Source organism: Entelurus aequoreus, linkage group LG28 (genome assembly GCF_033978785.1).
Source record: "Entelurus aequoreus isolate RoL-2023_Sb linkage group LG28, RoL_Eaeq_v1.1, whole genome shotgun sequence".
In the NCBI taxonomy this organism is placed as follows: domain Eukaryota; kingdom Metazoa; phylum Chordata; class Actinopteri; order Syngnathiformes; family Syngnathidae; genus Entelurus; species Entelurus aequoreus.
The window spans coordinates 27,566,063-27,581,952 of record NC_084758.1 but is presented as its reverse complement, the minus strand read 5'-3'; the positions used below and the strand labels follow the sequence as shown (position 1 = coordinate 27,581,952).

At 42.6% G+C, this 15,890-nt stretch overlaps 1 protein-coding gene across 2 annotated transcripts in view; it reads right to left on the bottom strand.

Annotated features, from left to right (window-relative positions):
* Positions 1-524: 524 nt before the first annotated feature.
* Positions 525-15,890, bottom strand: part of LOC133645076 (probable carboxypeptidase X1) — a 23,867-nt gene continuing 8,501 nt past the window's right edge. For both annotated transcript variants that reach the window (XM_062039861.1, XM_062039862.1), the window contains exons 5-15: positions 14,571-14,655; positions 14,338-14,503; positions 14,190-14,260; positions 14,006-14,129; positions 5,990-6,186; positions 5,729-5,908; positions 5,468-5,665; positions 4,043-4,139; positions 1,300-1,439; positions 1,121-1,223; positions 525-981 (exon numbers count right to left, since the gene is read on the bottom strand). In XM_062039861.1, the coding sequence (XP_061895845.1) occupies positions 641-981; positions 1,121-1,223; positions 1,300-1,439; positions 4,043-4,139; positions 5,468-5,665; positions 5,729-5,908; positions 5,990-6,186; positions 14,006-14,129; positions 14,190-14,260; positions 14,338-14,503; positions 14,571-14,655 (1,702 nt within the window). In that variant the 3' untranslated portion in view covers positions 525-640. The remainder of the gene's footprint in view (positions 982-1,120; positions 1,224-1,299; positions 1,440-4,042; positions 4,140-5,467; positions 5,666-5,728; positions 5,909-5,989; positions 6,187-14,005; positions 14,130-14,189; positions 14,261-14,337; positions 14,504-14,570; positions 14,656-15,890) is intronic.

Genomic DNA, 15,890 nt, shown 5'->3' with positions numbered 1-15,890 from the left:
GGGTGACCGTATAAACAACTTTAACACTGTTACAAATATGCGCCACACTGTGAACCCACACCAAACAAGAATGACAAACACATTTCGGGAGAACATCCGCACCGTAACACAACAGAACAAATACCCGGAATCCCTTGCAGCACTAACTCTTCCATGTCCCAAATTCCAAGCTGCTGTTTTGAGGCATGTTAAAAAAAAAAAAATGCACTTTGTGACTTCAATAATAAATATGGCAGTGCCATGTTGGCATTTTTTTCCATAACTTGAGTTGATTTATTTTGGAAAACCTTGTTACATTGTTTAATGCATCCAGCGGGGCATCACCACAAAATTAGGCATAATAATGTGTTAATTCCACTACTGTTGATATCGGAATCGGTAATTTAAGAGTTGGACAATATCGGGATATCGGCAAAAAAGCCATTATCGGACATCTCTACTCGCAACCCAATGCCACAAATACATCGCAGTCCTGTGGAAACTAATTTCACAGTAGAAAAAAAACATTTTGACCTCCCATCACATCAAGTCATTATTTATTTCTCACATTTATAGTGCAGTCTTGAGAAGGACGCCGGTTGCCGTGGTGATGCCATTATTGCAAACAGGAAGTCGTGGCTACTGACCTTTACTGAAACCGTTAGTCCACAAAGGTTCTGCTGAAACGTGCTGACATGGTCTTGGCTCGTTTAGCGGACGCAGCGGCGGCGCGACGCCGATCGATGGCCTTGCCGGAGAGGCGGAGCTTGCGCAGACGCAGCCGACGCAGGCGCAGCTGCAGGTCTTTGGGCAGTTTGCCGCCTTTTCCCAAAATCTCCCTGACGCGCTGTTCGGGCACTTTGGCCAGGCGGAAGTCGCAGATGGTGGGGAAGTAGTCGTACATGACCTGGCAGGTGCGGGAGGACGGCAGGTAGCCCTCGGCGCTCGCCGTCACCCTGTACTCGCCGGGATTGAGCAGGCGCCAATAGTCGCCGTCGGCAGCTGAGCGACAAAAGAGACAAAAACCGACCGTGACCATCCTCGATATGCGGATTACTGATTAACCAACAGACTATACAAGATGGAGGCACAATAAATAGTCCAACCTCACATTTACCTTCATGCTGATGACCGACAGTACCTGATCGGATGTGATGATCGATGTCGTCCACTTTGATGACGGCGTCCGAGATTCCGGCGTCCGTGTCTTTGTCGCGGACCACGCCTTTGATTCCACGGTGCACCTTAAAACAAATCCCAGTCTTTAAAGTCGTAGTCCTCGCCGTTAGGGGACGACATCGGCCAATCAGGTTTAAGGACCTGCTCCATGTAGACCAGCAGAGACTCCCGGTTGTTCTCCCACTCCGCAGGAAGCTCGCTGGCGTGGGGGAACTTGTCACAGGACAACTCCACCGTCACCTCGAAGCAGTTTGTGTGCAGGTAGCTGAAATCATTCATGCCTGGTAACACACACACACACACACACACACACACACACACACACACACACACACACACACACACACACACACACACACACACACACACACACACACACACACACACACACACACACACACTCGTATTTGTTACCTTCTTGAGAACTCTGACCTACCTCTTTAGGACCACCCTTTCTAGTTATATAAAGATGTGTATTTACAACATTAATAATATATACATACTATGTAAATATAAAAAAGCCTGTTGTAAAAAATTAGTTGGAATTTCACAAGAAAAACGTTTAATTTTGGCAGTATTATATAATAAGTCGTAATTTTACTCAACGCAAGTCGAAATGTTACTAGAAAAACTGGACATTTGTGCAATATTATGATAACAGTCGCAATTTGACAAGAAAAAGCTTAACATTTTGGCAATTTTATGAAAAGAGTAGGGATGTCCGATAATGGCTTTTTGCCGATATCCGATATTCCAATATCGTCCAACTCTTTAATTACCGATACCGATATCAACCGATATATGCAGTCGTGGAATTAACACATTATTATGTCTAATTTGGACAACCAGGTATGGTGAAGATAAGGTACTTTTTAAAAATAATAATAAAATAAGATAACTAAATTAAAAACATTTTCTTGAATAAAAAAGAAAGTAAAACAATATAAAAACAGTTACATAGAAACTAGTAATGAATGAAAATGAGTAAAATTAACTGTTAAAGGTTAGTACTATTAGTGGAGCAGCAGCACGCACAATCATGTGTGCTTACGGACTGTATCCCTTGCAGACTGTATTGATATATATTGATATATAATGTAGGAACCAGAATATTGATAACAGAAATAAATGGGGGGAGGGAGGTTTTTTGGGTTGGTGCACTAATTGTAAGTGTATCTTGTGTTTTTTATGTTGATTTAATAAAAAAAAAACACAAAAAAAACACGATACAGATAATAAAAAAAACGATACCGATAATTTCCGATATTACATTTTAATGCATTTATCGGACATCCCTAGAAAAGAGTCGTAATTTTACTCAACAAAAGTCACAATTTTACAACAAAAAAACTTTAAAAATGTTGGCAATGTTATGATAATTGGAATTTTTCTTGGCAAAATGATGACAAGTCATAATTTTACTCATAAAATGTCACTTTTTTTACAACAAAAATTGGCAGTATTGTGAGAAAGGTCAGAATTTTATATGACAAATGTCACCGTTTTGCATAAAAAAGTAATAATTTTACATAAAAAAGTAATAATTTTGAGAAAATATTGCAATATTACAGAAACAGAAAAAAATTGAAATTGTTCTCAATTTCATAAGAAAAAAGTCAACATTATGAGAAAAAGACTGCTTTTTTTTGTTTCTGTAATTGCTTTTTAATCTTCATTATTTACTTCAAGTTATTACAGTATGTCCCTATACACATTTATTTTATGTTTTTTATTAATTTTGGCCAAAGGGGGAGCACTTCAAATTTCTTACACACACTTTTTATTTCATATGTTGACCAGAGGGGGAGCACTTTTTAAAACCGACACAGTCAATTTGAAAAATCCCTCCTTTTTGGGACCACCCTCATTTTGATAGATTTCACCACCAGGGGTGCAAATGAGACATTCTCTATTAGACGCAATAATTTTCCATATTGGGACCATGATTTATGTTCACACCTCCTCATGTGGAAGCTACTTTTCCTTGTTGATGTCTCAAGATGGGTAGAAATACAAGAACACGCACACACTTGTGGGGAACAGCTACCGAGCCTAAATCAAATGTTCCAAACCAAGTAGATTTTTTGGCTATTTTTATATTCTATTGTTAGAAGCTTAGATTTCAGCAAAAGCTTTTAAAAATACTTCTGAGGCACTCTTGTAACATATGATATAAACCATCCATCCATTTTCTACCGCTTGTCCCTTTTTGGGGTCGCTGGAGCCTATCTCAGCTGCATTCGGGCGGAAGCTTTTTGGGGTCGCTGGAGCCTATCTCCGCTGCATTCGGGCGGAAGGCGGGGTACATATAAACCAAATATTCCAAATTAATATAATTGGTTAAACATGTTATTTTTACTATTCTGCTATTTTGATCATTTTAAATTTCACCAAAAGTTTCTAAAATATACTTCAAAAAAGCAATCGCAATGTATAAATTCATCATATATTCCAAACCAGGTTTCATTTTTGGGGGAATTTTTCACATTCTAATATTTACCAGCATATGTTTCACAAAAAGCTTCTAAAATATACTTTTAAAACACTCTTGTGAAATATTAAGTGATATACCTGTGATATTCCCAACCAAAAGGCACTCTTCTGAAATGACTGTTTGGATTATTTTTATATTATAATATATTTACCAATTTAGCTTTCAGCAAAAGCTTCTATAATATACTTCTGAGTTACTGTAACATATGTGCTATAACTTCAATATTCCACACCACAATACTATTTGCTGGGTTATTTTTATATTCTGTTATATTTACCAGCTTGGACTTTACCAAACGCTTCTAAAATATACTTTCAGTTGAGACCCAAATGTGTTTTCCACATTACAAATAGGGGCTGAAGAAAAAGGTAATTGAATTATTGGACTTACTTCCGGGTACGTTGTGCCAGGCGGCGCCGTTGATGATGTTGTTGTACCTGATGAAGTCCTTGTTGTGGCACGGCCTGCGGTCAGGGTTGGACATCACCTGCACAGGTGCGTCATGTAAAAGCATGCAAGGCCAACTTGGTTGCTGCCAAACAAAAGTGCGACATTTCAGACCTAAAACTGCTGTATCGCATTTGTTGTCACTGGAACGACAAGTTTACATGAAGTTTAAAGCTAAAATCTTCTTTCTACACTTGGACAAAACTGAACATGATCTTCTTGCTTGCTCTCAACAAAGGCGGACACTTCCCCTCCCCTCTCCCTTATCTTTCCCCTGCCTTTGCGTCTTCCTCTCAACTTCGTTGGAGCTTTTCCCCGCACTGTTCTGCAAATCTAAAACCTGGAATTGCCTGACTGGTCTCTCGACGCGGCGGACGGGGTTTTCTGGACGAGAAGCTCAGGTTCAATCAGGGGAAAGTTCGACTGCTGGCGATTCCTTCTGTTGAAGACATCGACCTATATGGTTCAAGCTGCTTGTCATGATTGATAGGATGGGGCAGGGCTGTAGGCAATCAGACTGTGGCGATTTCTGAACTAAATCTAAAACTGGAAAACATCTCGGAGAAGCTTTCCCCTCTGCAAGGTGAGATTATGATCAACTTGAGGGGTCAGGAGCATACTATTAGAGTAGACAAGCATTGGAATGTATCTACCAAGTCAAAACATCCTAATCTGCATTTCGAGCCCCTCCGCGCCCTGGTTTTCCCTCATGGACACGTGTTGATTGTGGACTTTTGACCAGTCTCCATAGCAACCCGCTGTGTTCATCGCATCGACGCTGATGCCAGACGAAGCGATGCCACAGGCTTACGGACACACACGCTACAAAACCCCCCAGGCAGCCTACCTCTATCCTTCACCCTTTGTGCACGCCACCCACGGAGCTGCGCAGTTTCCGGCTGCGGCGGCGGTTGGCTGCCATTGCAAGTCTCGAGTTGTATGTCGTAAGGTGTGCTTATGTTTGCTGAGGTTTTTTTCCTGGTTACATAGTACACCCCCTACAGGGCTTTGTTTCCCCCACATGGCAACCCTTTAGCCTCCGGTCCAGTCTACTTCCCGTCATATTTTGGTTTTGTTGACGGGTTACGTTAAAGCAAATTACCCTCTGCATTTGACCCATCCCCTTGTTTCAACCCCCTGGGAGGTGAGGGGAGCAGTGAGCAGCAGCGGTGGAATCATTTTGGTGATTTAACCCCCAATTCCAACCCTTGATGCTGAGTGCCAAGCAGGGAGGTAACGGGTCCCATTTTTATAGTCTTTGGTATGACTCGGCCGGGGTTTGAACTCAGGGAGGACACTCTAACCACAAGGCCACTGAGCCAATAATTGGTTCCAGACTCTGACCCTATGAGGAAGACGAGGAGTCACCTGATTGGTGCTGGCGTAGGCGGTGGCCAGCCAGCGGAAGAAGCTGTCGTCGGGGGTGGGCGTGTGCTCCTGGGGCGCCCAGTCGCGGGTCATGTCAAACGGGTACGTGACCACCAGCTCCCCTCCGTGCAGGTTGGCGCCGAGAACAAAGGGGATGTTCTGCATCCAGTCGATGACGGCGCGGGTCTCCGACGCCACCTAGAGGAAGTCGTTAGTCCTCGGCCGGACTTCCAAACAAGCGGCGTGGGAGAGGAGACGTACAAAGGCGTCCTCAGAGGCGTACTGCTCGGGGATAGGGAAGTAGTGGTTGATGAGCTTGGAGCGGTCCGTCTCCAGCTCTATGGCGGTCCACATGACGGAGTTGAGGTCAGCGAAGTTGTGGTTCATGTCGATGCCCTCGTAGCTGTAACGACCCAGAGCCCAGCCGGACAGCTCGGAGCCCTGCAGGAACCAGGAAGCTCTATTGCGGTTTTTCTTGGCTTTTTGTCAGGATTGTTGGAGGACTGCGACGGTGGGGGGAACCTTTTTGAAGGCCATCTCGTAGCCGTCGGGGTTCATGGAGGGCAGGAGATGGACGCGCGTCTCCTGGACCAGGCGCACCACGCGCTGGTTGCCCTTCTTGTACTCCCGGCACATGTACTGCATCAGGCTTAGAAGCAGCTCGCGGCCCAGGACCTCGTTCCCGTGCATCCCGGCCACGTAGCGGAATTCGGGTTCTCCTGCGGAAGCGAAAGACAACAAGAAAAAGCCATCAATCTGTCAATCCTTTCCGTGTCCGGGCCAGGTAAAGTTCCCCGTGTTGAGTCAAATTAAGCCGCGGGCTCCACTCCTGGTGGTGCCCTTCCGTCAATTCCTTTAAGTTTCAGCTATGCAACCATACTCCCCCCGGAACCAAAGACTTTGATTTCCGGGGGGAAAGTCGGGACCCAGGGTGGACCACTCATGTGTGCATCAGTTGGGGACGTCTCTGTGCTGCTGACCTGTCTCCACTCAAGATGTACTCCTGCTGGCCCCACTATGGACTGGACTCTCTCACTATTATGCTAGATCCACTATGGACTGGACTCTCTCACTATTATGCTAGATCCACTATGGACTGGACTCTCACACTATTATGTTAGATCCACTATGGACTGGACTCTCACACTATTATGTTAGATCCACTATGGACTGGACTCTCACACTATTATGTTAGATCCACTATGGACTGGACTCTCACACTATTATGTTAGATCCACTATGGACTGGACTCTCACACTATTATGTTAGATCCACTATGGACTGGACTCTCACACTATTATGTTAGATCCACTATGGACAAGACTCTCACACTATTATGTTAGATCCACTACGGACTGGACTCTCACACTATTATGTTAGATCCACTACAGACTGGACTCTCACACTATTATGTTAGATCCACTATGGACTGGACTCTCACACTATTATGTTAGATCCACTATGGACTGGACTCTCACACTATTATGTTAGATCCACTATGGACTGGACTCTCACACTATTATGTTAGATCCACTACGGACTGGACTCTCACACTATTATGTTAGATCCACTACAGACTGGACTCTCACACTATTATGTTAGATCCACTACGGACTGGACTCTCACACTATTATGTTAGATCCACTATGGACTGGACTCTCACTATTATGTTAGATCCACTATGGACTGGACTCTCACACTATTATGTTAGATCCACTATGGACTGGACTCTCACACTATTATGTTAGATCCACTATGGACTGGACTCTCACACTATTATGTTAGATCCACTATGGACTGGACTCTCACACTATTATGTTAGATCCACTATGGACTGGACTCTCACACTATTATGTTAGATCCACTACGGACTGGACTCTCACACTATTATGTTAGATCCACTATGGACTGGACTCTCACACTATTATGTTAGATCCACTATGGACTGGACTCTCACACTATTATGTTAGATCCACTATGGACTGGACTCTCACTATTATGTTAGATCCACTATGGACTGGACTCTCACACTATTATGTTAGATCCACTATGGACTGGACTCTCACACTATTATGTTAGATCCACTATGGACTGGACTCTCACACTATTATGTTAGATCCACTATGGACTGGACTCTCACACTATTATGTTAGATCCACTATGGACTGGACTCTCACACTATTATGTTAGATCCACTACGGACTGGACTCTCACACTATTATGTTAGATCCACTACAGACTGGACTCTCACACTATTATGTTAGATCCACTACGGACTGGACTCTCACACTATTATGTTAGATCCACTATGGACTGGACTCTCACACTATTATGTTAGATCCACTATGGACTGGACTCTCACACTATTATGTTAGATCCACTACGGACTGGACTCTCACACTATTATGTTAGATCCACTACAGACTGGACTCTCACACTATTATGTTAGATCCACTACGGACTGGACTCTCACACTATTATGTTAGATCCACTACGGACTGGACTCTCACACTATTATGTTAGATCCACTATGGACTGGACTCTCACACTATTATGTTAGATCCACTATGGACTGGACTCTCACTATTATGTTAGATCCACTATGGACTGGACTCTCACACTATTATGTTAGATCCACTATGGACTGGACTCTCACACTATTATGTTAGATCCACTATGGACTGGACTCTCACACTATTATGTTAGATCCACTATGGACTGGACTCACACTATTATGTTAGATCCACTATGGACTGGACTCTCACACTATTATGTTAGATCCACTACGGACTGGACTCTCACACTATTATGTTAGATCCACTACAGACTGGACTCACACTATTATGTTAGATCCACTATGGACTGGACTCTCACACTATTATGTTAGATCCACTATGGACTGGACTCTCACACTATTATGTTAGATCCACTATGGACTGGACTCTCACACTATTATGTTAGATCCACTATGGACTGGACTCTCACACTATTATGTTAGATCCACTATGGACTGGACTCTCACTATTATGCTAGATCCACTATGGACTGGACTCACACTATTATGTTAGATCCACTATGGACTGGACTCTTACACTATTATGCTTGATCCACTATGGACTGGACTCTCACACTATTATGTTAGATCCACTATGGACTGGACTCTCACACTATTATGTTAGATCCACTATGGACTGGACTCTCACACTATTATGTTAGATCCACTATGGACTGGACTCTCACACTATTATGTTAGATCCACTATGGACTGGACTCTCACACTATTATGTTAGATCCACTATGGACTGGACTCTCACACTATTATGTTAGATCCACTATGGACTGGACTCTCACACTATTATGTTAGATCCACTACGGACTGGACTCTCACACTATTATGTTAGATCCACTACGGACTGGACTCTCACACTATTATGTTAGATCCACTATGGACTGGACTCTCACACTATTATGTTAGATCCACTATGGACTGGACTCTCACACTATTATGTTAGATCCACTATGGACTGGACTCTCACTATTATGTTAGATCCACTATGGACTGGACTCTCACACTATTATGTTAGATCCACTATGGACTGGACTCTCACACTATTATGTTAGATCCACTATGGACTGGACTCTCACACTATTATGTTAGATCCACTATGGACTGGACTCTCACACTATTATGTTAGATCCACTATGGACTGGACTCTCACACTATTATGTTAGATCCACTACGGACTGGACTCTCACACTATTATGTTAGATCCACTATGGACTGGACTCTCACACTATTATGTTAGATCCACTATGGACTGGACTCTCACACTATTATGTTAGATCCACTATGGACTGGACTCTCACTATTATGTTAGATCCACTATGGACTGGACTCTCACACTATTATGTTAGATCCACTATGGACTGGACTCTCACACTATTATGTTAGATCCACTATGGACTGGACTCTCACACTATTATGTTAGATCCACTATGGACTGGACTCTCACACTATTATGTTAGATCCACTATGGACTGGACTCTCACACTATTATGTTAGATCCACTACGGACTGGACTCTCACACTATTATGTTAGATCCACTACAGACTGGACTCTCACACTATTATGTTAGATCCACTACGGACTGGACTCTCACACTATTATGTTAGATCCACTATGGACTGGACTCTCACACTATTATGTTAGATCCACTATGGACTGGACTCTCACACTATTATGTTAGATCCACTACGGACTGGACTCTCACACTATTATGTTAGATCCACTACAGACTGGACTCTCACACTATTATGTTAGATCCACTACGGACTGGACTCTCACACTATTATGTTAGATCCACTACGGACTGGACTCTCACACTATTATGTTAGATCCACTATGGACTGGACTCTCACACTATTATGTTAGATCCACTATGGACTGGACTCTCACTATTATGTTAGATCCACTATGGACTGGACTCTCACACTATTATGTTAGATCCACTATGGACTGGACTCTCACACTATTATGTTAGATCCACTATGGACTGGACTCTCACACTATTATGTTAGATCCACTATGGACTGGACTCACACTATTATGTTAGATCCACTATGGACTGGACTCTCACACTATTATGTTAGATCCACTACGGACTGGACTCTCACACTATTATGTTAGATCCACTACAGACTGGACTCTCACACTATTATGTTAGATCCACTATGGACTGGACTCTCACACTATTATGTTAGATCCACTATGGACTGGACTCTCACACTATTATGTTAGATCCACTATGGACTGGACTCTCACACTATTATGTTAGATCCACTATGGACTGGACTCTCACACTATTATGTTAGATCCACTATGGACTGGACTCTCACTATTATGCTAGATCCACTATGGACTGGACTCACACTATTATGTTAGATCCACTATGGACTGGACTCTTACACTATTATGCTTGATCCACTATGGACTGGACTCTCACACTATTATGTTAGATCCACTATGGACTGGACTCTCACACTATTATGTTAGATCCACTATGGACTGGACTCTCACACTATTATGTTAGATCCACTATGGACTGGACTCTCACACTATTATGTTAGATCCACTATGGACTGGACTCTCACACTATTATGTTAGATCCACTATGGACTGGACTCTCACACTATTATGTTAGATCCACTATGGACTGGACTCTCACACTATTATGTTAGATCCACTACGGACTGGACTCTCACACTATTATGTTAGATCCACTACGGACTGGACTCTCACACTATTATGTTAGATCCACTATGGACTGGACTCTCACACTATTATGTTAGATCCACTATGGACTGGACTCTCACACTATTATGTTAGATCCACTATGGACTGGACTCTCACACTATTATGTTAGATCCACTATGGACTGGACTCTCACTATTATGCTAGATCCACTATGGACTGGACTCACACTATTATGTTAGATCCACTATGGACTGGATTCTTACACTATTATGCTTGATCCACTATGGACTGGACTCTCACACTATTATGTTAGATCCACTATGGACTGGACTCTCACACTATTACGTTAGATCCACTATGGACTGGACTCTCACACTATTATGTTAGATCCACTATGGACTGGACTCTTACACTATTATGCTTGATCCACTATGGACTGGACTCTCACACTATTATGCTTGATCCACTATGGACTGGACTCTCACACTATTATGTTAGATCCACTATGGACTGGACTCTCACACTATTACGTTAGATCCACTATGGACTGGACTCTCACTATTACGTTAGATCCACTATGGACTGGACTCTCACACTATTATGTTAGATCACTCACTGCAGGTGCTGCAGTGTCCTTCCATTTAGAGATTTCAACCGGAAGTAGAAGTGCCGTTCCGTCTTCCAGCCGTCCATAGCGTTTCTACTCGTATGGACTCTTCATTCATCACCCCAAGCAACGTTTTGTAAGTTTTACAATATAACTAAAACAATTCTTAATTACTAAACCGTCCCATGTATGATGTCTGCAGGAGTGTTTTCATGCATATTTGTACGTGCTATCGTAATGTAATGACGCTAGCGTTATTAGCATTAGCTAATATGCTAAGACGTTTACGAGTGTAACTTACAATGGCATTATTTTTGTATTGTTTCAGTAAATTCACCAAAACGTCACAGCGGAGTTATTGAGTCTGTTTAGCTGATTGGAGAGCGTGGGTCCGTGACGATGACTTCTGTTTTGTTTGATCAGCCGTTTTACTGCCCTGTTACAGACAATTAAGGTATGTAAATAAACAAAAAAATGTGTGTAAATAACTCATTTCTCAACGTACATATCTGCAGCTTATATATGGGAAAATATAAAGTTAAAGTACCAATGATTGTCACACACACACTAGATGTGGGGAAATTATTCTCTGCATTTGACCCATCACTCTTGATCGCCCCCTGGGAGGCGAGGGGAGCAGTGAGCAGCAGCGATGGCCGCGCCTGGGAATCATTTTTTGTGATTTAACCCCCAATTCCAACCCTTGATGCCGAGTGCCAAGCAGGGAGGTAGTGGGTCCCATTTTTATAGTCTTTGGTATGACTCGGTTTGAACTCACGACCTACCGATCTCATTTCGGACACTCTAACCACAAGGGTGGGTGTGGCTTATATCCCGGTGCCGCTCTATAGTCCGTAAAATGCGTTAACTTCTTTCAGGAGCTCAGAAATGTCACACATGCTCTTTAAAAGTCTTTATGAGGCCACATTCCAGCTCCTCCCCCCCTCCTAAAGTCTCGGCAAACATCGTATGGAACTCCCAGTGGCTGCAGCCGGCGTGACGTTCCAGAATAATCCTAATCACCTGAAATAAAGAAGCCTTTTCTATCTGCGGCCTGCAGGACTTGTGTGGACGTCTTGTTGGGTGCGTGCAGGAAAGCAGCACTTAATGGACTTTCATCGCCAAAGTGGGAAATCCTCCTCGCGTGCTCTGCCGTGTGGGCGGAGCCGAGGAGGCCAAAGAAAACATTTGTACAAGTGGAGAGTAAACCGAGATGGAATTGCACGTCCTGTTTGGAGACAAGAGGGACCCTCACAGCGAGACTCCCCGTGACATAAAGTCTCTTCTGTCCTTTCTCCAATATCTCTGGTGACATAATACACACAAGCTGCAGGTAGTTCTGCTATTGTCACCAGCCCACATGTCAACAACTGCTTCTAAAAATCATTCTAAAGAGCTCTCATGACATGTGTAATACAACTGAAATATTCCAGTCTTAAATCATTTTATTTTGAAATGCTACATTCCGTATTTCCACCTTAGATTTCAGCAAAAGCTTCTAAAAATCCTTCTAAAGAGCTCTTGTGACATATGTAATACAACTGAACTATTCCAGTCTTCTTAAGTCATTTTATTTTGAAATGCTGCATACTGTATTTACCACCTTAGATTTCAGCAAAAGCTTCTAAAAATCTTTCTAAAGAGTTCTCGTGACATATGTAATAAAACTGAAATACTCTTGCCGTCTTAAATAATTTTATTTTGAAATGCTACAATTCATTATTTACCACTTTAGATTTCAGCAAAAGCTTCTACAAAATCCTTCTAAAGAGCTCTTGTGACATATGTAATACAACTGAAATACTCTTGCCTTCTTAAATCATTTTATTTTGAAATGCTACATTCCGTATTTACCACCTTAGATTTCAGCAAAAGCTTCTAAAAATCATTTTAAAGAGCTCTCATGACATGTGTAGTAAAACTGAAATATTCCAGTTTTCTTAAATAATTTTATTTTGAAATGCTACAATTCATTTACCACCTTAGATTTCAGCAAAAGCTTTGAAATAATCCTTCTAAAGAGTTCTTGTGACGTATATGATATAACTGAAATACTCTTGCCTTCTTAAAATTTTATTTTGAAATGCTACATTCTGTATTTACCACTTTAGATTTAAGCAAAATCTTCTAAAAATACTTCTAAAGAGCTCTTGTGACATATGTAATATAACTGAAATATTCCAGTCTTCTTGAATAATTTTATTTTGAAATGCTACATTCTGTATTTACCACTTTAGATTTCAGCAAAAGCTTCTAAAAATCCTTCTAACGAGCTCTCGTGACATGTGTCGTAAAACTGAAATATTCTTACCTTCATAAATACTTTTATTTTGAAATGCTACAATTCAGTATTTACCACTTTAGATTTCAGCAAAAGCTTCTAAAAAATCCTTCTAAAGAGTTCTCGTGACATATCTAATATAACTGAAATATTCTAGTCTTAAATCATTTTATTTTGAAATGCTACATTCCGTATTTACCACTTTAGATTTCAGCAAAAGCTTCTAAAAATCCTTCTAAAGAGTTCTCGTGACATGTGTAATATAACTGAAATATTCCAGTCTTAAATCATTTTATTTTGAAATGCTACATTCTGTATTTACCACTTTAGATTTCAGCAACATCTTCTAAAAATCCTTCTAAAGAGCTCTTGTGACACAATGCAAATATTCTCACCCAGCTCGTGTTTTCCGGGGTTATCGGAGATCTCCATGGCGACCAGCTGGAGGCCCGTGTAGCTCTTCCCGATGCTGTAGACGCGCGTGATGTCGGGACACGCCTCCCTGACCGCTCTCATCAGCTGCCAAGAAACATCCCATAATGTTTGTCGGGACCACGTGGGACAAAAACGCCGTCTCACCTTCCTCATGTCTTTGTAGTCGTGGTGACGGAAGTCCAGTTTGTCTGCGGCGGCGTGCGCGGCGTGCGGGTCTACGAGACAACGAGAGCGTGCATCACTGCGTGAAGGTCCCGCCCCCTCCAGGCCCCGCCCCCCCCCCCCCCGCTACCTGGAAGCGTGCAGCCCAGCACCTCCGCCCTCAGGCAGATGCTCCCCTGCGTGCCGTTCTGGTACCACGTCTGGGGGTTGATGCGGATGTAGCGCGCCACCGTGGACCCGGCGTGCCCCAGGAGGGCCAGGACCGGCGTCTCCGCGTCCGTGTTGCCTTCAAAGACCTGCGTGGGGGCGAGACGGAGACGCGGTGGTGCAGGTTGGGGGCGGCGGCGGGGAGGTGAAACTTACCGCCTCTTCTGTGCCGTTCATGCACGACGTCCACGCCTGCGAGTCGTTGCTGAGGAGCACCTTGTAGGAGTGCACCACATCCCAGCTGCAACACCGCCGTCGCCGTTAGCAACCGTCCCCTCATATTCATTTGTTCACTTGGGATGTGGTTTCAATATCAATAGGAATGGGTTTCTTGTACTGAATTTTGACAGGTAAACTTCTTTATCTACATTTGGGACGACACTCAAAATCAACAGTGTTCTTGCTCGGACACAGATGACACGCACTCATTTAACCTTTGACCCCTGCTACTCCCCCTTAAATCAATAGTGGTTTTGCTCAGATGCACAAGATACAGCCCAAAAATCAATTGGTTGCTAGTACTCAAAATCAATAGGGTTCTTGATCAAACAGAATTAACCCTGGCAATGGTGACGGGATGGAACACAGACAGCATGGAATTAAATGACCATATAACCTTAAACCTCTTCTTAAATTATGCTTGTAGAAAAAAAATCAATAGTATTCTTGCTTGGTTGCAGAATAAAACAACCTGTAAACTTAAAAACCTGCGGTGCATTCACTCACATGACCTATGACCCCAGCTACTCCCAACAGCGTTGGTCAGATTTGGACTAAAAAAAGATTTGTTTCCTTGTACTCAAAATCAATAGGGTTCTTGATCAGACAGAAGTATCTCTGGGAACACAGGTGACACGCACTTAAATGGCCAAATCACTTTAACACAGATCTTAGATTGTGTTTCGAGCTTTAAAAAAAAGATGTGGTCCAAAAATCAATAGTGCGGGGGGACAAAATGTGATTTCTGGTACTCAAAATCAGCAGGGTACTTGCTCCGACACAGATGACACGCACTCATTTAACCTTTGACCCCTGCTACTCCCCCTTAAATCAATAGTGGTTTTGCTCAGATGCACAAGACATGGCCCAAAAATGAATTTGTTGCTAGTACTAAAAATCAATAGGGTTCTTGATCAAACAGAATTAACCCTGGCAATGGTGACGGGAAGGAACACAAACAGCACGGAATTAAATGACCATATAACCTTAAACCTCTTCTTAAATTATGGTTGTATGAACAAAAATCAATAGTATTCTTGCTTGGTTGCAGAATAAAAACAACCTGAAAACTTAAAGACCTGCGGTGCATTCACTCACATGACCTATGACCCCAGCTACTCCTAACGTAGATCAGATTTGGCCCAAAAAGAAATGTGTTTCTTGTACTCAAAATCAATAGGGTTCTTGATCAGACAGAATAATCCCTGGCAAGATATATGTTTGACAAGGAACTTCTTTATCGACATTTGGGATGAT